The 22,419-nt window shown below is 38.2% G+C and overlaps 1 protein-coding gene across 4 annotated transcripts; it reads left to right on the top strand.

Annotated features, from left to right (window-relative positions):
* Positions 1–537: 537 nt before the first annotated feature.
* On the top strand, positions 538–22,291 carry FBXL3 (F-box and leucine rich repeat protein 3). 4 transcript variants are annotated; one of them, XM_047720163.1, is made up of 6 exons: positions 773–911; positions 2,071–2,241; positions 5,298–5,646; positions 8,229–8,351; positions 11,678–11,849; positions 19,523–22,291. In XM_047720163.1, coding segments are annotated over exons 2-6 (1,290 nt in total). In that variant the 5' UTR covers positions 773–911; positions 2,071–2,239; the 3' UTR covers positions 20,167–22,291. The 4 variants fall into 4 exon arrangements, with proteins under 4 accessions (XP_047576122.1, XP_047576121.1, XP_047576119.1 ...); XM_047720166.1 differs by lacking the exon at positions 2,071–2,241 and having other exon boundaries at positions 538–911; XM_047720165.1 differs by lacking the exons at positions 773–911; positions 2,071–2,241 and adding an exon at positions 596–729.
* Positions 22,292–22,419: the final 128 nt, after the last annotated feature.

Below are 22,419 nucleotides of genomic sequence, written 5' to 3'. Positions count from 1 at the left end.
TGATCATTCACAGACCTGTACCCCTCAAGCAAATGATACAAGTCAAACAAACAACCCCTTCTGGACTTAGGCCGTGTGTCAATTTTCAGAGACTGTATTTAACCCCTCGGGCTCTGCGGCGCAGGCGTGGCCTCCCCAAGCCCGGCTCCGCAGCACGCAGGTGTGTCCGCTGTAATCAGTTACAGGTTACCTTTTTGCGGCGATGCGGCTGTGGAGTTGTCCCCAGCTGCGGAGACACTCCCTCCTTTCTCCCTTCCTGCTCCACCTCCCTAAACTTTCCAGTTTCAACCGCAAATAGTTATTTAGCCATCTAGCTAGCTCCAGCCCTCCCACACTGGCTTCAAAACGAAGAATCCCCTAAAAGCAGTAGCGTCTGGGGGAGGAAGACAAAAGACTCTCCTGGAACCTGGAGGCGGAGGGCCCCAGCTGCACCGAGGGTGCGCGCTCCCGGCGGGCGCAGCCCACTGCCGCCTTCCTCCGCCCTCCGCGGGCGCGCCCCAGAGGACACGCGCCCGCCCCCTCGGGCGGAGACGCGCCGGGGAAAGCGCGCGGCCGCGAGCTCCGGACGCCATTTTGGAGTCGCTGTCTGGGCCGAGGCGGTTGGGACCTACGTGGTGGCCGCCGCTCGCTGAAGGAGTCTTTCGCGGGGACAAGGGGTCCCGGAAGGAGGACGCGGGCAGCGCGAGGCTGAGAAAGGAGGCTTCTCCCGGCGCAGCCAGAGCCGCAAAGGTGGAGCCGGGTTGGCGCTCGCCGCGGGACCAGAGTCTCGGATGCGGGCGGAGCGCGGCGGGCCGCGGCGGCGGGAGCGCAAAGCGGGGCTCCCGGGGGGCCTCATGTGAGAGCCGCGGGACCAGCCGCCGCCGTCCCCGGAGCCCGGGGTGGTGTGTGGGGGAAGCCGCCCTCGACAGCAGGTAACGGCGGGAGGGGCAGGGCCAGAGCCCCCATGTGACGGCGGGGCTGGGGTACGTCCGCTGACCTTCTTGGGCGGCAGGGCGGGTAGGGGGCGGCGGGTCCCGGGCGCGTGCTCGCCGCCCCTCGGGAGCGTCGGGTGGGGCGCGGCGCCCAGACCTTGGAGCCTGCTTGGGGGCGTTTCCCCGCGATGCCTGCTTCAAAACATGTCAACAAGGCGTGGTGTGTGTGCGGGCTCGGGGCCGTTGTCGCCGGCTTCTATTACCCTTGGCAGGGATTGGTGACAGGCACCGTAGAGCTTGCGCTGTGCCGGGCTCTTCCCGGCGTGGGCTGTGCCGGTGCGTGTAGTGTGAAAAGCGAGGGGCGTTAAGATGTCAAAACAGACTGCCCTGGGTGGAGCGCGTGAGAAATGTCAGGGAGAGCCAATCCTTGGAGGTGGCGCAGGAGGAGGGGACGCTGCGGCCCCATAGCCAAGTGGAAAACTTGGCCAACTTGGGATGAGCAGCTTCGCGCCAGCCTTAGGCGTGGGCAGCGTTTCAGGTGGAGTTGCAGACAGAGAACAGGAAGCAGCCTATTAGATTGACCTGCATCTCCGAGCTAAGAGGTTAGATTACAATTATTTTGTTGCTGATGATACCCAATCCAGTGCCCCAGATCTTTTAATTAGTTTCTTTTTTTTCGCCTTCTTTTGAAATATTTATAAAAATGCCGTCCGCTCCGAGTTTCCTGCAAATGACTGTACACACATTTTCACCACCGCACTCTTCCTACCATTTAGTTCCGAGAATTAATCTCTTCCCACTGTTTTTTTCTTGCATTCCAGCCGAAGAATGCAAATTAATTTTGATAATCGTCAAAGTAGAACAGAAATGGAAAGGGAATGTGATGCCAAAACAGGCTTTTTAGAGCGTAGTACAAATGGGTTTTTAAAATTACTACATGCACAGTTTACTAAAAGTGCTTAATACACATGGTGGACACAGCTGAGTGTTTTCCTCAGCTCTCCTTCTGATGAACCAGTTTACTGCTTTTTTCAGAGTGTATGGAAATATTATTCAGTAACTCCCTGTGCTCTGCTCAACTGGTCTGTAGTTTTTCCTCATTAGTGTTTTTGTTTTTGTTTTGTTTTATTTTTCCTTTGGTGCATCATGGTAATATCAGTCCCAACAAATGTTCTTGGGGCTTAAGGTGCATGAATTATTTGGGGCCTGGAGAAGTTGCAGTTGGAAATTGGAACTGCTGGAGCCCTAAAGAAGCCTGATTTTGGTACTCTGCAAAGTGTCATTGACATTTATTGTCCAGCTTCTTCTTCTGCACTCCTCCTGTTCAAATGTAAGAGGTGTTTTCACTTTGACTAAAAGAAGGAGATAAATACTCTATTGATGTAAATTTTTTGCAGACTGGTGGATACTCTGAATTGTTTAGCTTTCTATACAGAAGAGCTTCATGTGTACATAGGTTTAATTAAATACTTTTAGAAGCAATATAAACTTTTGCATGAATAAAGGAGATCATCTTGGAAAAGATTGACATTTAAAAATTTTATTAGGTGCCTACAGTGTTCTTTTATTTTCATGCATGAATGAAAATAATACAGAGAACCATTTTTATCAGCATTTGGCCTTGCATTTTTTTCTGTTGCTATTACATTACAATATTCTGGCATATTACAGACTTTTGTTCAGGTATTCATAAACTAGTAAGTGCTTAAAATATACTTTGGCGATCATACAGTATTATATCTAGTCCAAGAGATACTATTCCTCATTGTTGCATATGTCTTTTTTATATGTCACCTTTTTTTCTCCACTCGGAAAGGTATTGAAACATACTTAAAATGGCTGTAGTGACAAAAGAAAGTAACTATTGTTAGCATCAGCAAAGTGTTAGCAAAGATAATTGTGTAAATAAGGCTGTCATTTTATTTTTGTTTATATATCCCTATATTCTAAAGTAAAATGAATCATTCCATCTGTAAGTTGAATAATTATGGTTTTAGAAGATTTTCTCCAGAAGCAGGCAATCAACATTGTATAATAAGTAGTAGAAGTTATAAAGACAGCTTCATTCTTTTTTGAAACTCTGCATCTCAAAATTAAGAGTAGTTTTAGGCAGTCAGAAGAGAAATTATAAGCCAAATTATGAGTTTGCTGGGTAGCAGACTCTTTGTTCTTTGACCCAAATTTTCTATGCTAAAATTAAAGTAAGCCTCCAGGATAAGGTAGAGCTGAAAAATGGGTCATAATGACAGTGTTACCTCAGCCTCTAGTGGGACATTATTACTAGAAGAGGGTTTTTTTTATATTAAAGATTATATTGTAGATTATACCTTTTCTCTAAAAAGTATAATAAATTTATTTTCTCTAAAAGGTATAATCAACCTTTTCTCTAAACACATTAAAAAATATATTCTTACATTAACACGCAAGTTTTAATCTTTCATAAAACTACCTTCTTGCCATCACCTCTGTCATTCTGTTTTCTCCTTTCCCCTCCCCTTGCTGGTTGTTTACTTTAACTCACATATTTGGAAGTAAGATCAGTGAGGAATGTAGTTCATTTATTGCACATGGGCTAAGACCTGGGCAGTTTTTTTTTTTTTTTTTAAGATTTTATTTATTTATTTGAGAGCGAGAGACAGTAAGAGAGAGCATGAGCAAGGAGAAGGTCAGAGAGAGAAGCAGACTCCCCGTGGAGCTGGGAGCCGGATGTGGCACTCGATCCCGGGACTCCAGGATCATGACCTGAGCCGAAGGCAGTCGTCCAACCAACTGAGCCACCCAGGTGTCCCTGGGCAGATTTTTAATGGCATGAAGGGGCCTTTGCCATTCTGTTTCCTTCCAGCCCCCCAGTCCTCTTTCACAAGTTTTGCTGGCTGCTGGATAGAGAGAGTCTACAGAGACCTATTTGGTTAAGAGTCCTGCATATGTACATCCTTCATCTCACACAGAAATCAGAAATTCTTACACACTCATATGCCAGAAGAAGGGAGTTGGAGCCACAAGCCATTCTTTGCAAAAGCTGTGACTCCAAACCACTACCTTGCCAGAACTATTCTCTAGAGATAAAAGTGTTGCAGGCCTAAACTAACAGGGGTACTAGTGATTGGTCTGCACTTACTCCTTTAGTTTGGATCATGCAGTACTTATTTTTTAATTTGGAGTACTTATTTTTTAGTTTAGTACTTGTTTTTCTGAATAACAAATCAAAACAAGATCTCTTTAAAAAAAAAAAAAGACCTCTTTATCTGATTACACCTGTAATGCCACCACTATTATAATCCCATTACTATATTATTAATGTAATACAATACAGTATAATCCCGCTTAATATAGTTATATTAATATGGTAAATCTACTTCCAGCATGTGTTTCTCATACATAAGCATGTGTTCTTGCACTTTCTCACACATACTTCATTTCTATGTCACACACTAATCTCTTTAATGCTGGATTGCTTTCCTGTACCTGAGTTCAGCATTCTCTATCTCTTTTCAAGCCCTAATGCTGTTTAATTCCTCACAAGAACCCTGTGTGTTTTTATCCCCACTTTACAAACTGAAGTGCACAGGAAGGTCAATCAAGTAATTTGTTCGAGGCCATATAACCAGTGAGAGGTAAAGCTACAGTTTAAACCCAGGGAGCTTGATTCCAGAGCCCATTCTCTTAATCACGCTACTGTTTTGCAATAATGACTATTTCAAAGAAACAAATGAAATGAAGGTAGTACATATACATAGAATAAATACATACCTGGTTCAGAAATACAACTTAGGGTAAATATTGCAATAGTAACTGATATATTGGAAGAAGAAACCACATTTTAGACCAAACAATGCATAGTAGGGGGGTGGATTTGCTTATTTTAAGCAAAGATTGGGTCTGGTAGTAACGCATATCACAGACTATTCATTGTGGAAAGATCTGTTGGCTACTTAATTCAGATCCTTTTTAGAGGTTCTTGGGACTCTTGTCTCCTTAAATTTAAGAACTCAAATATTGCAGGTATCCTTAGATGACTTTTAAGAAACCTTTGGGAAGTGTCACTGTAGATTCTTTTTTATATTCCTTTTAGTTGACTGTAGTTTTTGAAATACAGTTCTTGGTTTAGTTTCAAAATCATGATACTTCCCCTCCTCCAAGTAGTATAGTGTGTAAACACAGATGTTTAAAAACACCTGTATAGAATATTTAAATAACAGTTGGTCTCCACTGGCATTTTTCATTTTATTTTGTTTTGATATTCTCCTTGAATCACTGGTCCAGTTCTTTCTGCATGTTTGTGTTTCTATTTATGAACATATATATGCATCTTAGTGACAGTGAGTATTGGATTTATTTTTATTCAAAAGTTAAATGTGGAAAAAAATGATGCATTTTTCTAAATAGGATGAAACGAGGAGGAAGAGATAGTGACCGTAATTCATCAGAAGAAGGTACTGCAGAGAAATCTAAGAAACTGAGGACTACAAATGAGCATTCTCAGACTTGTGATTGGGGTAATCTCCTTCAGGACATTATTCTCCAGGTGTTTAAGTATTTGCCTCTTCTTGACCGGGCTCATGCTTCACAAGTTTGCCGCAACTGGAACCAGGTATTTCACATGCCTGACTTGTGGAGATGTTTTGAATTTGAACTGAATCAGCCAGCTACATCTTACTTGAAAGCTACACATCCAGAGCTGATCAAACAGATTATTAAAAGACATTCAAACCATCTGCAGTATGTCAGCTTCAAGGTAATACTTTAAATCTTTCTTTTAAAAAAAGAAAAGAAGCATATTTTGTTGGCTTTTTTGTCCTAAACCAATATGTCTTCCCCTGTCTTTAGAATATTGCCTTTTTAGAGAAAGTTCTTAAAAGATTGAGAATTATAGCATACGTTGGAAGCTGAGAAGTAATTATATTTGAGCTAAATTACTCCACTGAGTCATAATTACTGTTGATTTTTTTAAAAGAACAGAAGTAACTACTAAATAAGTATAAATAATTTACCAAAGCTGACAGTCACATTGTATTATTGTTAATTTGAGGAAAAAGAAATGTACAATAAATTTAAAAATGTGGAGATTATGATTGACCAAAACTTAATTGCTATTACTATGTAATAGGGACTGAATTCTGGTTATTGATGGCTTTATGATATGGATGTTCAAATAGAAAAGAGATACAGAAATATTATGTAAAAGGTTCAGAAGAATATGTTTTAGAGAGAAATAGGCAAAGGTGTGTGGAAGAATGCCAAAGAGAACTGTTTCTTTTTCATTGCCAGAAGGGACATATTGGAATTCATGCCGTGACGAGAGAAATGAAGTTGGGTGGCTTTTTGAGATGTCTAGAATAGTTTAAGGAATCACAGTGGTTTATAGGAGTACAGAGGCTTATCATGTTTTGTTCTGAGGATAAATAATGGAATGTAGACATGTTTACTAAACCTTTAACATACCTGACAGTTGTTGAAAAGTAACACATGGCATACCTGATTACCCATAGGTAGCAGTTGTTAAATAGGTCAGATTTAAACCTAGATAAAGCAGTGGTTCTCACCCCAGAGTTCTTTGCCAAAACTAGTCTTGACTGCTCTCAAAGGTGTCATTCCTTCTTAGATCAAGATTACCTGCTTATTGTTCCATATGTATCTGAAGAGGAGGAGAGAGGTGGTGATAGGAATGGTTGGGTGCATTTGGCTGTCTTCCCAGAAAAATGCGCAAAGGCTCTTAGTCTGCTCGGGGTATGATTGCTAGCTTTAGCAAGTAAAAATAAGAAGATGCCTATTAATTGAGTTTTGATTCTAGATAGTCAACAAATAATATTTAGTGTAAATATATTCCATTCATTATTTGGGACATAATACTTACTTAAATGGATGTCCTGTATGTTACCTGGCAATCCTAACTGAGGGTAAGGGTGAGGGAATAGTGAGAGAATCAGACAAATCCCGGAATTCCTCAAGTGTTGTCCCTCCCCCCATCTCCCCATGAAGAAACTTCAAGAGCCTTCCTTTGGTTTCAGTCATCTTTGAGTTGTCTGAGAGTATTCTATCATAAATTTGAGAAAAGATGAGCACAATACATTAATCTCATAGATCTAAAAACCACTTCCATCCAGGGGTTGGCTGGGTCAGTGTTACTCCTTTACAGCCATTTGACACAATTCAACTGTATCCAACTTGCATAACCCTTACAAAACCATCTTTCCTGTAAGTTTAAACATTTTTATTAGGGATTATTTATTTTCCTGAGAAAATAATTTCTGATTTACCAAAAGAGCCATACCTTAAGAGTCTCCTGAGCTCTCCTGATTATATTTGTGTTCAGTTTATCACTAACTAGGCCAGACAGGCGTGTAGTAATTATGAGTATAAAACAGTGGTTCTCAAACTTTGTGTGTATCATAAACACCTGGAGTGCTGGTTGAGACAAAGATTGCTGGGTGCCACCCCCAGAGTTTCTGATTGAGATGATCTGGGACAGACCTGAGAATATGCATTTCTAACTGGTTCCCAGGTGATGATGATGCTGCTGGTCTAGGGAGCACACATTAGGAACCACTTCTATAGAAATACTTAGTCAAAGAAAAGTATTATAAACAGCTCTGAAACAGTTTGTCAGTTTTACAACCAGCTCTTCAGAACATTTTTGGGTTAAGGTAAGGTACATCATTCTAGAAATGAAAGTAATATTACTTTTAACTATTTCCTTTAAGGTGTTTTTTAGCCCATGGAACAACTAGAGCTCCTTCTCATATCCTACAGGAGTTTTTGTCCATATTACTCTTCCCTAGGAAATGTTTCTGTGTGGGAGCAGCTGCTTCTCATTTGGTTCAGATTTTCATGCTTGACTGGTCAGATGTCCTCATTTTACTTCACATTCATCTTTCCATTAATATCATTAGTGATGAATCCCAGGTTGTGATTAATTTGAACCTTTTGAGTAAATATTCACTTTCTGGTGCCTTGAAACCTGTGTACCATAGACACTGTATTTGCATGTAGAATTAGATCCACTACCAAATACATAATTATTTTTCAAGGCTATAAATTCATGTGTTCCATTAGATTATATATTATATAGTCAGTTTGGAGTAAATCAGCTTAAAAATCAAGTCCTTTATTGTATCATAACAAAATTTAAGTCTTGACAGTTGCACTTAAAATTTTTCAAGGAGACTCAGAAAAAGCTGACATTGTACATGAGGGTATATGATTGAAAGAATAAATATTCTTTGTAATGTAATCAATTAATAACTTGCTTTTATAAAATTAAGATTATGCAGAGAAATGTAAATATAAGCATGGCTGAATGATCTGTTCTTTTTTAAGGTGGACAGCAGCAAAGAATCTGCTGAAGCAGCTTGTGATATATTATCACAACTGGTAAACTGCTCTTTAAAAACACTTGGACTTATTTCAACAGCTCGACCAAGCTTTATGGATTTACCAAAGGTATTTGCTGGTTTTGTTACTGGTAGTTACTGAGAAATCGAATGAAGCCCTGCCCATTTCTTGTAGTGACAATGGGAGTGTAAGAAAAATAGTACACTCATTGGAAAACTGGTTACTGTTTAGATTGTTAGGCAATAGGATTTTTTAAAAAGCTTTTCCTTTTTCTGATCACCTTGTGCTTCTTGGTGGGAAAAGTTAGAGTGAATAAATTTGTAGAGGGTGGGGTGTGTGGGTGGCTCAGTGGGTTGAGCCTCTGCCTTTGGCTCAGGTCATGATCTCAGGATCCTGGGCTCAAGCCCCCCCATACGGTTCTCTGCTCAGCAGGGAGCCTGCTTCCCCACCCCCCCGCCTGCCTCTCTGCCTACTTGTGATCTCTGTCAAATAAATAACTAAAATCTTTAAAAAAAAAAAATTTGCAGAGGGTTTAACAAGACATCCTAAAAGAGACTAAGTAAAACTGAGAAACAAGCATATTAGAAAAAAGACCTATAGCAGCTCCTTTTTGGACTTTCAGAGCAGATTGGTGAAATTTTAATCAAAGAAAAGTAGACAGTGCCAGTAGTGAGAACAGGTATAGCTTACTTATAAAATCTTCTGGTAAATGTGTAAAGATTTATTCTTAAGCAGAAATTAGTGCAGCTTGGATTAATGCATAGATTTTATTTAAGGAAAAGTTTTTTTTTTTTGTAAAGAGTGAACTATTTATATTTATATATATGTTCCAACATAATCCTACATGTAATTAGATGGTGTCTCTAATAACTAGTCTCTTAAAATAGAAAAATAAATATACATTTTTAAAGATTTATTTAGTTTATTTTTATTTATATATTTTAAAGATTTTATTTGACAGAAAGAGAGCATAATCAGGGGGAGCAGAAGGCAGGGAGGGGGAGAAGCAGGCTCCCTGCTGAGCAGGGAGCCTGATGGTGGGGCTTGATCCCAGGACTCTGAGATCATGACCTGAGCCAAAGGCAGACGCTTAACTGACTGAGCTATGTAGGTACCCCTATTTATTTAGTTTAGAGAGAGCACATTCTAGTGGGAAGGAGGGGCAAAGGGAGGTGGAGAGGGAGAGAATCCCAAGCAGACTCCTCCCCCAGCATGGAACCCAATGTGAAGTCCGATCCATGACCTCGAGAGCTGAAATCAAGAATCAGATGCCCAACTGACTGAGCCACTTAGGTGCCCCAAGTGTGCGTTTTTAGAAAGGCAATTGATAAAGATCCCCTGAGTATGTTAGTTAATGTTGGGTAGATTAGCATCTAACAATAATTTGAAAGTTTTTTTTATCAGAGTACACTGCAAACTAAAATATAGATATCCATTTAACACACCTAACAGTTTAATTTACAAGGATGATTCAGGAAGAAATAGTATTCAGGTGAGTGTGTGTTATAACCCATGTGGTAATAGAATGGAATATCAGTAACAAATGTATCACCAATTGATTACAAAGTCTTATTTGATGTTATTTTTTGAGAGAGCAAGCAGGAGCAGCTGGGGTCAGGGACAGAGTGAGAGGGAGAGAGAGAATCCTAAGAAGGTTCCACGCCTCATGTGGAGCCCAATATGGGGCTTGATCTCATGACCCTACGATTATGACCCGAGCCCTTATGCACCCCTCCCTGACTTTTTTAAATGGTTCTTTACATACATTTGAGAGAAAATATTTTCCTCATTTAAGATAAGGGGATGGGTAAGATACTCTGTTCAACATTTTAAGAATGTAAGTATGTGAGTCAGAGCACTGTGGTTCTCAAACTTAATGTGCATGAAAATCACATGAGAAGCTTTGAGATTTTAGATTTCTTTCCCTATCCTGAATTTCCCCCCTCCTTTGAGCAGTACAGGAGATTCTGATTGTCAGAATACTGACTTATATATAGGAAATTATATGTTCTGAATTGATTTTCTATGTACCTAATTAAAAAACAAATATATAGTATAAAACATACCATATTAAAAGGTATGCTGGACAAATTTAATTTCCTTTTTTCTTGTTACTCAGGATTATCATACATGTCCAGTACTAGTACTGTACATTAGTAGTTTTTCTTTGGGTACTGTGATGCATCTGGTAGGATGGCTTCCTTCCTTAATTAAGTGGGTCTAATATGCTTATTATTAAGTTCTCCCTGCCTCCACCTTGATCCCCATTTTGGCTCTTGTCGAAGATTGAGCGTGTTTCTATATCTTGGAAATCCTGGGAGAACAGAAGAGAACATAAAAGAAGTTGTATTTGACCAGAGATAAATCTGAGGGAAATGGGGAAAGGGCAGTGATACAGTTATGAGTATACTAATGACATGTGACTGTACAAGGTATAATTGAGTTTGATGTCAAAATATTAGGAGAAGATAGGTCAAAATTTAATTAGTTAACTAGTTATTTAATTGTAGGTGAAAAGAAAGTTAGGGAATGTGACCATGAAAATGGTGTTTCATTGTGTTAGCCTGCCCTCATTCCTTTTAACTGCTGTAGTGAATTTATAAAGCTAAGTGGAGGGTGAGATTGGTTATGTAGAAGATAATGTTGGAGCATATGTCTACCTCTCTTACCTACTCCTGGATTCCTCGTTCATTGGTTTAGCTGATTCTAAGTTACATACTCTGACCATGCTTTAATTCCTGCTATTCTGCAGTGGTTCCTTTAGGTCAGATTCCAACATAATTACATGTATATAATAAATGCAGTAATAATAACTGGTACATTTGTGGGGAAATATATTGGAATAAAATAGCTTGAAAATATTGTAGATAATTTAACATATTTAAAGGAGTTTTAAACTTGGAATTTTGTTTAGGTATGATTTTCCTTATTGTAGAATCAAATTTTCTATGTGCTTTTATATTCCAAGTGAGTCTTTCATAGCTTCTGTGTTGATTTTTATTATAATTTTAATGATTATGCTAATAATTATGACTGTTTTATTGGTCATTATCAGACCAAAAAAATGCAGTTCAGTGTTATAAAACAATGGAGTAGGGTTTCCAGATAAGGTGATACGAAGTATCTGAGAGGTATTCTCATCCTGGATTCCGTAATTTGTCTTTTTACTCACCAGTGACTGTTGTGATTTAGAGACACTCATCCTGAGGCTTAAAATCTCTTTCTTCTACAACTAAAAAGCTTTTCCTCAAAGATAACAAATAGTCACCTCTCTTTTTTGCCATATCTCCAACAACAGAGTGGAGGGATGCTACCCTAAAATAGTTATGGAATATATCATTGGGGTTCAGATGGATCCTTATGTGAATTACATGAACACCCCTCTATTCTCTTATATGAAAATTGCAACTGTTCTAATTTTTTTTGCTTTTCAGTCTCACTTTATTTCTGCACTGACGGTAGTGTTTGTAAACTCCAAATCCTTGTCCTCGCTTAAAATAGATGATACCCCAGTAGATGATCCATCCCTCAAAGTACTAGTGGCCAACAACAGCGATACACTCAAGCTTCTGAAAATGAGCAGCTGTCCTCACGTCTCTCCAGCAGGTGTGTTGTTTTTTGCCAGATAACATGTTAGTAAAATGTATTGATGCACTTATCAAATAAAAACTGTGATCATTAACCTCACAGATTGGTCAGTATTATTTCATCTTTTTTGTATAAACATTTAATATTAATGTCCTAATGCAATAACATAAAGTCTGTGGCATTCCTAACCTAGACACTTAACTTTCAACTTATTTTCTACTCTTATTTGGCAACTTGTGTCCAACCTGTTCAAGAAAATGGACATATTAAAAAAAAAAAAAAAGACAGTATTAGATCTGCTGAGGTTGCCCATTCAGGTAAGATAGAATTTACTCTAATTGTAGTTGAGCCAGCAGGGTGTAGGTTTTGAATCCGAGCAATTTCGAAATTGCTTTTCTTCTCACTGTGTAGAAGGAGGAGAACTATGCTAAAGTCGCCACCTTAGATTTTGCAAGATAACCCTTGAGTTTTGGAGCTGAGAGCCCATTGAATGGGGAATAGCATTATGAAAGCTCTTTCCAACTTTTATAGACTTTTCTAAGCATTACTACATTATTCAGTTTGAGATCTTTTAAATTCCAAATGGTTCGTATGGTAAAGTAAGTATAAACTTGCACTTGGTATTACTACTCCCTGAGGCTTCCATTCTGACACATCCTCCCACTGTTGACATCCCTCCCAGTCTTTTGGCTGTGTTATTTGGGAAACCTGTTTTTAAGACTGCTAAATCCTTGATGTCATTACAGGATACTTCCCACCTTCTTGCCATGACTTAAGCCTGGCTTTCCCCCAAGAAAATGATTTCCTTTTGGATGGAGACTACTTACTTGTTGTCCATGTGTCCTACATGGAGGGTCTTGGTGATTGGAATGGCTAGGTGTATTGCAGTATTTCCCTAGTTGATTCTGCCACTTCTAGATTACTACTGAAAGTAATAATCTAATAAAAGAGAATTTAAGAAGAGTGGACCTTGGCACTTACTTCTAATGTGACCTTGGTCACATTTTCTATCTATTGTATAGGTTTGCTATGAGAGCATGGTCCACATTTCATAGCTTCATAGTGTACAAGGTCCTTTGTATCCTTACCTCCTCCTGTCTCTTTAATCTTGTTTGCTATTCATTTACCTTCCGCTTTTACTTGAGTCCTACATAACTATGGTTCTTAGTCCCTGTGTGTGCGTTAATACACTGTACTTTGTGGAATTCAATTTTTCTCCCACTTCTTCCTCTAGCTAACTCCAGGCCTGCCTTCAGAATTCTGGTTTTGTTCTTATTTCCTCCTCTCTGGAGGAAATGTGTTGTTTTCATAGTGTTGTTTCCATAGTACTCTAAACATAACTTACAATACTTCCCATACTATACTATACTAAGAGAGCTATTAGGTCTCTAGTTTCTCTGTGAGACTGTGAGTTCATTATTCTCCTTATCCTGGCCCATCTCCTGTTCATTTACTTTTATTAAATATATACACATCAATTCTGATAGTATGTATAAACTTGTGTGGTCTTACCTAATGGCTTTGGGCAAGGTGTTCCGAAAGGGAAATGAAAAAGAGTACTTGTAATGCTTTTTAATTTAAGACTATAACCATAGAGAATTTCAATTTAAAACTTAACATATTTGCATATTTTCTTTTTATCCATATTTTGCATATTGGGACTATTCTTTCTCTAAGTTGAAATTAAGGGCTATTTTCTATTCTTTTTTCACTGAATATTTTATCAGACTTTTTTCCCATTTCATATAGTACTTATAATTGTCTACTTGCTTGATTTCTAGGTACCGTTTGATACTAGTGACTGGACTGATACTGTATTCTTGATTTTCCTCCTTCTTCTCTGATTTTTCCTACCATTTCTTTTGCTGATTTTTCTTTTCATTCCTTAAATTTTGGTGTTTCACTGTGTTCTGTGCTGGGTCTTTTTTTGTTTTACTCTGCACTCTGGGCTGTGCATGGTCATCTATGGCTTCAGTTTCATTCTGTATGTTAACACTTCCCAGTTACAATTACTCTGGAACTCCAGAGCAATGTGTGGAGCTGCCAGTGGCCCAGTTGCTCTGGAGTGTCTCACTGGTACTTCAGACTAATAATGAATTTTCTTTTCCCTCTATCCAAATCTCTCGCTTTGTCCTGTGTGCTATCTCGGTAAATGGTACCATCCATCCTAGTTGTCAGAGACCTGAACGACATCCTTGATTCTTTCCTGCCCTTTCTTTTTTTTTTTTTTAAAGATTTTACTTATTTATTTGACAGATCGAGATCACAAGTAGGCAGAGAGGCAGGCAGAGAGAGGGGAGTGGGAAGCAGGCTCCCCACCGAGCAGAGAGCCCGATGCAGGGCTCAATCCCAGGACCCTGGGATCATGACCTGAGCCGAAAGCAGAGGCTTTAACCTACTGAGCCACCCAGGCGCCCCTTTCTTGCCCTTTCTATATCCCTTCAGTCACCAAGGTCTGGTGACTCCCATCACTAAAGTATGCCTTGAATCTCTAGGCTAGGGACTGAAGATTTGTGTCGATCCCTTCTCCAGCCCCTCATTCATGTTGCTGAAGCCCTAAGCTGCAGTGTGGTGGTATTTGGCATTGGGTTGGGAGAGTAGTTAGGTCATGTGGGTAGAGCTCTCATAAAAGGGATTAGTGCCCTTGCAAGAAGAGACAGGAGAGGGGCACCTGGGTGGCTCAGTGGGTTAAGCCACTGCCTTTGGCTCAGGTCATGATCTCAGGGTCCTGGGATCGAGCCCCACATTGGGCTCTCTGCTCAGCGGGGAGCCTGCTTCCCCCTACTCCTGACTGCCTCTCTGCCTACTTGTGATCTCTGTCAAATAAATAAAATCTTAAAAAAAAAAAAAAAAAAGAGAAAGAGGATCTGTTTTTCACCATGTGAAGACTCAGCAAGAAGGTGGCTATCCACAAGTCAGCAAGAATTGTGGTCCTTGCCAGAACCTAACCATGCTATTAACATCCTGATGTTGGACTTCCAGGCTCCAGAACTATGAGGAATAAATGCTTATTACATAAGCCACCCTGTGTGTGATATTCTGTTAAGCAACCCGAACTAAGACACTCTACCTTTCTTCATCTCCACTCTTACTACTCTAGTACAGGCCCCCATCTTTGTGTCTTTGTATGCAGTGCCCTCTTTTTGTTTTTTTCTTTTGAGATTTACTTATTTTAGAGCAAGAAAGTGACAATGGGAGCATGAGTGGGTGGGGAGGAGGACTAGAGGGAGAAAGATAAGCAGACTCTGTGCTCATTGAGGAACCCAATGTGGGGCTCGATCACATGACCCTGAGATCGTGACCTGAGCTGAAGTCAAGAGTCCGTCTGATGCTTAACCGACTGAGCCACCCAGGTGCCCTGGTGCAGTACCCTCTTAACACTGATATCCTAATTTGCAGCCTGTTCTTCTTTAATGTGATTTCCATGTTACAGATAGAATAATCTTTCTAAAATACAAATCTGATCTTTTTCTCCAGTTTTCTTCACTACTTGTTACTATCCTTTATGTACCATCCCAACTCCTTATCGAAGCTGAAAAGGTTCCCATATGATCTAGCCCTTGCCTGTCTATTGGGTTTCATCCATAAAGTGTTACCTTACTTGCATCACTGTATGTTGAGCTCTTAGAAGGCTTGTGTTTTCTTCCATGTCTGTGTGTTCACACAGGAAATATTATTCACTTTCCTTCTCCCTCACTTTTTGCCCTCACTTGATCCTTCTAATTCTTTATGTCTCATTGTGTTAGTTCTAGGGAATTTCCTGGATTCCCCTGTTACCACTCCCAGAACATTCTCTTTTTTTTTTTTAAGGATTTTTTTTTTAAGATTTTATTTATTTATTTGACACGGAGAGATCATAATAAGCAGAGAGGCAGGCAGAGAGAGCAGGGAAAGCAGGCTCCCTGTTGAGCAGAGAGCTGGATGGCGGGGCTCGATCCCAGGATCCTGAGATCATGACCTAAGCTGAAGGTAGAGACTCAAGCCACTGAGCCACCCAGGTACCCCCAGAACATTCTTGTTTCATTCTCTCAGGATAAAGATGTTTTGTTCATGTTGTATTTTTATTGTCCTAAGTCCAGTGCTTGACATGTAGAAACTAATTAAATATCAGCTGAACTAATCAACATTTAGTTACTCAGTATTCTGTGTTGTTGATAAACCAATGTTAGTCTTATAATTCTTTTAAGGTTGGATACTTGTTTCTACATTTTTGCTGTGGTTTAAAAAATGAACTATTTTGGCACCTAGCAGCTTGCTTCTACTAATTTCTTCCATAGGACAGAGGATTAAGTGGAAGAACTAGGTCAGAGGGTCTGAATCTTTTTTATGCTTTTTACCGTTTTTTCTTCTAATTGAGTTTTGTGAATTTATATAATGCCACCAATAATGAATTTCTGTGTAAGTTATAGCATGTATCAGTGTTTCATTTCTTTTTATTACCAAGTGATACTCCTTTGTATGGATATATACCACGTTTATCTGTTGTTCATTTGATGGATATTTGGGTTTCCACCTTTTGACTGTTACAAACAATGCTGCTGTGAAAACTCATGTAAGATTTTGTGTGGACATAAGGCTTAATTTCTTTTGGGTATATACCTGTGAGTGGAATTGCTGAGTCATATAGTAATTGAGTTTTATATTGCTATGTTAACTAACAACTGCAAATTTAGTAGATTAAACCAACACTGATTTAGTAGAATCACAGTTCTATAGTTCAGAACTATAGGCCTTGCTCAGTTAGCTTGTCTGCTTAGCCAGAGAAGTTCTGAGTCTGACTCCTTTTCTGCAACTGGCCAGAGCAAACTCAGCTTTTGAAGGGCTCATGTGATTAGAGTCGAACCACCTAGACAATCTTACTGAAGCCAGCTCTACAGTATAACATAACATAATCATAGAGGTGGTATCTTACCACATTTACAGGTTCCAGGTGGTTACATTGTAGAATCTTGGGGATCACTTTTAGAATTATGCCTGCCACAGCTGCTTTAGTAGTTATCAGATGGTGTCTCAGTTTCTTTTATTTATATCTTTGGTTACCATTCCCCATTTGTTTTCTTTTTATATTGTTTGTATTTGTTTTCTTTTTATATTATTTGTATTTGTTTTCTTTTTATATTAGGCTTTATGAGATTGTAAAGAACAGATATCAGGTTATCTTGGGTAATGATTTATTTCAAAGTATATACACACCTTATGGAGAGTGGAAACTTTGCCGTGGCTGAATGCTGTGGCTGAAAGCACAGATGTCATTATGTTACGTTTTATGTTATGTGTTGTGTTATGTTATGTTATGTTATGTTATGGAAGCCTGGGTAGCTCAGTTGGTTAAGCATCTGCCTTTGGCTCAGGTTATGATCCTAGCTAGAGTCCCAAGATGGAGTCCCAAACTAGGCTCCTTGCTCAGTGGGGAGCCTGCTTCTCCCTCTGCCTCCTGCTCCCTCTGCCTGTGTTCTAAAATAAATGAAATCTTTTTTAAAAATTTAAGATTTTATTTATTTTAGAGAGAGTATAGTGGGGGAGGAGGAGAGGGAGAGGGACAAACAGATTCTGCACTGAGCATGGAGTCTGATGGAGGACTTGATCCCACAACCCTGAGATCATGACCTGAGCTGAAACCAAAAAGCAGACACTTAACTGACTGAGCCACCAAGGTGCTCCAGCACAGACATCTTTTATCCCCTCTTTTGTGACTCTTACCCTGGTGATTCAGTTTATCTCTTCACTGATTGTATTGCCTATGTTCTCCTTCTATTGCTATTAAACTTTATCTTATTGGTCCCTCTCTGTCTTGTCACTTCTCAAGCAGTAGTTAAGCACATGAACTTAAGAGTCACTCAGTCTGTGTTTGAATTCCAGCTTTGCTGTCTTTAGCTGCATCAGCTTCAAAATAGAAATAATACTTATTTTTCTAGATTTTTTTGAGTATTCATGGGATAACATATCCCATGTTATCAAGTATCTGACGTAACATAATTACACAATAAATAGTAGATAATGTGATGTGTGTTTTGTTTCTATCCTTGTTTCTAAATACAAGAAATAAATGGTTTGAATAGATCATTTATCAAGTAGTACAGGCTCTCTGTTTGGGGTAGAATTTTTATACTAGGCCATTTCAGAGATCAGGTACTCACCTTTGGTAAGATCTGCAGATAGGGGTTTGGGGCAGTTCTGAAGCACAGGGCCCTGAGTTTAGGGAAACATTTATAGAACTGCTTTCTGGATATGTTAGAATAACATAACTAACATAACTAACTAACATAACTAACATAAATAACATAACTAACTAACAGTTAGTTATATTTAATATTTCCATTCATGTGAATTAATTACCTTGGACTCATTTATCTAGTGGTATCTTGCACTATTAGCAGTTAAAACTCTTTGTTGCTCACCTATTAGAAATATTTTTAAAAAATTTGTCTAATTTTTTTTTAGTTACATTGATTCTTTTATATTGCTTTGCCTCTTTTTTCCTTTTTACTTATGATTAAGTTTTCAGTTTTAAAAAATGTTCTTTGGGGGCGCCTGGGTGGCTCAGTGGGTTAAGCTGCTGCCTTCGGCTCAGGTCATGATCTCGGGGTCCTGGGATCGAGCCCCGCATCGGGCTCTCTGCTCAGCAGGGAGCCTGCTTCCTCCTCTCTCTCTACCTGCCTCTCTGCCTGCTTGTGATCTCTCTCTGTCAAATAAATAAATAAAATCTTAAAAAAAAAAAAATGTCCTTTGGCCTCTATAGCAATGATCACTTAACTTTTCTTGGCTTAACTTACAAGTTGGGTGTTAATACTAAGTTTTTTAAAGAATATGGCATTGTTCATGCATAACTGGGGTAAACTTTACTAGTAAGTTATGGAATATTAACATATAGCTAACACTTGAGCAACATGGGTTTGAACTTTGTGGGTCCACACGTGGCTTGTTGTGTTTTTTTTTTTCAATAAATACAGACATATACTATAAATATATTTCCTATTATGATTTTCTTAGTATTTTCTTTTTCCTAACTTTATTGTAAGAGTGTAGCACAAAATATATTTAACATACAAAATATGTATTAATTGACTATTATCACTAAGGCATCTGTTCAACAGTAGACTATTAGTGAGTAAGTGTTGGAGGAGTCAAAAGTTATGCACAGATTTTTTTTTTATTTTTTTTAGATTTTTTTTTAATTTATTTATTTGACAGAGATCACAAGTAGACGGAGAGGCAGGCAGAGAGAGAGAGAGAGAGAGGGAAGCAGGCACCCTGCTGAGCAGAGAGCCCGATGCAGGACTCGATCCCAGGACCCTGAGATCATGACCTGAGCCAAAGGCAGCGGCTTAATCCACTGAGCCACCCAGGCGCCCCTATGCACAGATTTTTAACTGTACAAGGGTCAGTGTCCCTAACCTCGGTGGTGTTCAAGGGTCAACTGTATTTATTAATAATTTATTATGTAAGTTATTAAGTGAGCTTCACGTTCTTTTTAAGGTATCAGATTTACTGTCTCACTGTTAATAGACAGAATAAGTAATAGGTTTTTAAATGTTTGACTTTCTGCTTGTCCAACCATATAACTAAATTGTAGTTTTGTGATCGGAAAATATGTAAGCCTTTATTGTGAGACATGTACTTGATTAACTTTTTTGAACAGATAATGAACTTGTACAAAAATTTGTAAATAATTAGGTGTTTTTTCTTTCAAGGTATCCTTTGTGTGGCTGATCAGTGTCATGGCTTACGTGAACTGGCCCTGAATTACCACTTGTTAAGTGATGAATTGCTGCTTGCTTTATCTTCTGAAAAACATGTCCGATTAGAACATTTGCGCATTGATGTAGTCAGTGAGAATCCTGGACAGACACACTTCCATACTATTCAGAAAAGCAGCTGGGATGCTTTCATCAGACATTCACCAAAAGTGAACTTAGTGATGTATTTTTTTTTATATGAAGAGGAATTTGATCCATTCTTTCGGTATGAAATACCTGCCACCCATCTTTACTTTGGGAGATCAGTAAGCAAAGATGTGCTTGGCCGTGTGGGAATGACATGCCCTAGACTAGTTGAACTAGTAGTATGTGCTAATGGATTACGGCCACTTGATGAAGAGTTAATTCGCATTGCAGAACGTTGTAAAAATTTGTCAGCTATTGGACTAGGGGAATGTGAAGTCTCATGTAGTGCCTTTGTTGAGTTTGTGAAGATGTGTGGTGGCCGCCTGTCTCAGTTATCCATTATGGAAGAAGTATTAATTCCTGACCAAAAATACAGTTTGGAGCAGATCCATTGGGAGGTGTCCAAGCATCTTGGAAGGGTGTGGTTTCCAGACATGATGCCCACTTGGTAGACTGAATGATGTAGGACATGAGGAATAGCACCTTAATGTTAAGCATATTGTATTATAATAAGAGTTTATATCCTGTAGTTCTGATGTAATTCTATTTTGTGGCATGGAAATTTGATACCTGCATTGAATATGTAAGGATTGTTTATTGGAAGACCCATGGAGCAGTTTTGGTCAGAAAACTTCATCTCTTTCTTTAGCCTAATAGCAATCGAAGCTCAGAAAACGTTTTTTAAATGTGGTTCAGATCTGAAAGTAATAACCAGTATTGAAGATTAATAGTCCAAAAGAAACAAAACCTGTATCTTACAGTATCTGAGAAGTGAGTACTAATAGGTTTTCCAAAGTTATGTTCTCTATGCATTTTTTAAAAATGTAAACTTGACATTTTAGGGTCTTCAGTTATACATACACCTGTTATAAGGTGTTTAATATAGCTCAGGACAGAGCATTTTGTGAGAAAAATGTAGGATATGTCGTATTGAATGAAAGATTGGTTGAATGTTCTGAAATATGTTACAGAGCTGTTTAAAGAGGTATGTTTAGGTAATTGGATCTCCTAGACAACTGGAAGTGTCACAGTGGTTATAGAAGGATAATAAACAGAGCCAAGATCAAATTAAAAGAAAAAAAAAACAGGAAGGGAGGCAGTATTTAACTTTGTATAAACTTTCAGGTTTGCTCTGTAATCTGCTAAACCATATAAATTCTCTTCTGTGATGTTACTATGTATGTGACACTTTGAGGCATCCTATGTAAAATAAGGAATGCTTTACCAGTTCTCCTTGGTTTTGTTTATCTTTGTTTAAGCTAGTTTTGAAATATACAGTAATTGAAATGAAAAGCTTATCTATATAATAAAGCCAAATTGAAGTAATTAAAGGTAGAACTTTAAAATGTTTATAAATATTTCCATGAAAGAATATTATTCTCCAGTGAATTTTAGTGATGGCTCATTTTTCCATTTTGGAATTAAATAGTTATATAAGTAGGGCTTTCAAAAACCATAAAAGGAGCACCAGTGTACAGGTTAGCATAAACAAGTAAACTTAAAAGAGGGTATATTTAAGTTCATAATCATATTTTTGAGTAAATATTGCTCAGTGGACTGGAAAATTTTAATAGAAAAATGTCTTAAATTTTGTGATTGTTAATTTGGTTAAAACGCTGTTTTATATTATTTAAGTTAGGTAGCATTTTTATTACTTTCATATGAATAAAAGGTAATTCACACATTGCTGTAAAAATATTAAGTTTGGGGCTACATTTAGTTTTTTTAGGTATTATATAAGCTTTGATTCTGAGCACTAGTGCTAGTAGATACCACCTTCTAAAGAAATTAGAAGTGATTTACCCCAATGGACTACTACAATAATGCTTGAAATATTTAGAAAGCATCTTAGTAATTATGGAAACTAACAGTCTTACAGATCTAATCTATTTTTTAAATAGATTACCTTCCTAAGAATAAAGTAAAAGGTGATTTTTCAAAGTCTCGGTATTCTGGCCACATATAAATGAGAAGAAAAAAGGCTGATCCAACTTGGAAATGAAAAGCAATTATTGTAATATTTTCCCCTCTTACTAAATAGTAAATAGCTTTGTACAAGAAATACCTGTGTTAGTGGATGAAGCTTTTTTCCTTGAACAACTTTGGACAATGGATTTGACAGTACATAATGAGTTCTACTAACCAAAGCTTTATTTGGAAATGTACTTTTTTGTACAAATTGAAATATATAATGCTTGAAATACTTAAGTCACTTTATAAGCAAAATGCGTAGCACTTACTTTGTTTATACTGTAAAGTATATGTTAAATGCTTTTATCAATTTGAGAATAAAGATAGCTACTAACACTGTTGTATTATTATAATTTTTAAAAACTACCCTAAAATACGTACTTGATTTTCCAACAAGTCAAGCATACAAACTTATGGTTTTAGTTTCGGATTTATATTTGATAAATACAGTGCTTAATATTAAGTTTATGGTAGAATGACTGTTTTGAAGATGTTAGTTAAGGCAAATTAAATCTTTTCTTGAGATAAACTCTGATGACCAAAGTGATAGGAAATGACCGTGAAATGTCCATTTATTTTTCAAATTGTGTAAGGAAAATAGTTAAAAAGAATAGACTCTGCTTTTAGAAGAATTATAAAACAGATGTTTTGAAATAGAATTTTTTTTTAAAAGATTTTATTTATATGACAGAGAGAGACAGAGGGAACACAAGCGGGAAAGTGGGAGAGAGAGA

Source organism: Lutra lutra, chromosome 3, assembly GCF_902655055.1.
Source record: "Lutra lutra chromosome 3, mLutLut1.2, whole genome shotgun sequence".
Lineage (NCBI taxonomy): Eukaryota > Metazoa > Chordata > Mammalia > Carnivora > Mustelidae > Lutra > Lutra lutra.
The sequence above is the reverse complement of the archived record's forward strand: the minus strand, read 5'-3'. Positions and strand labels throughout refer to the sequence as shown.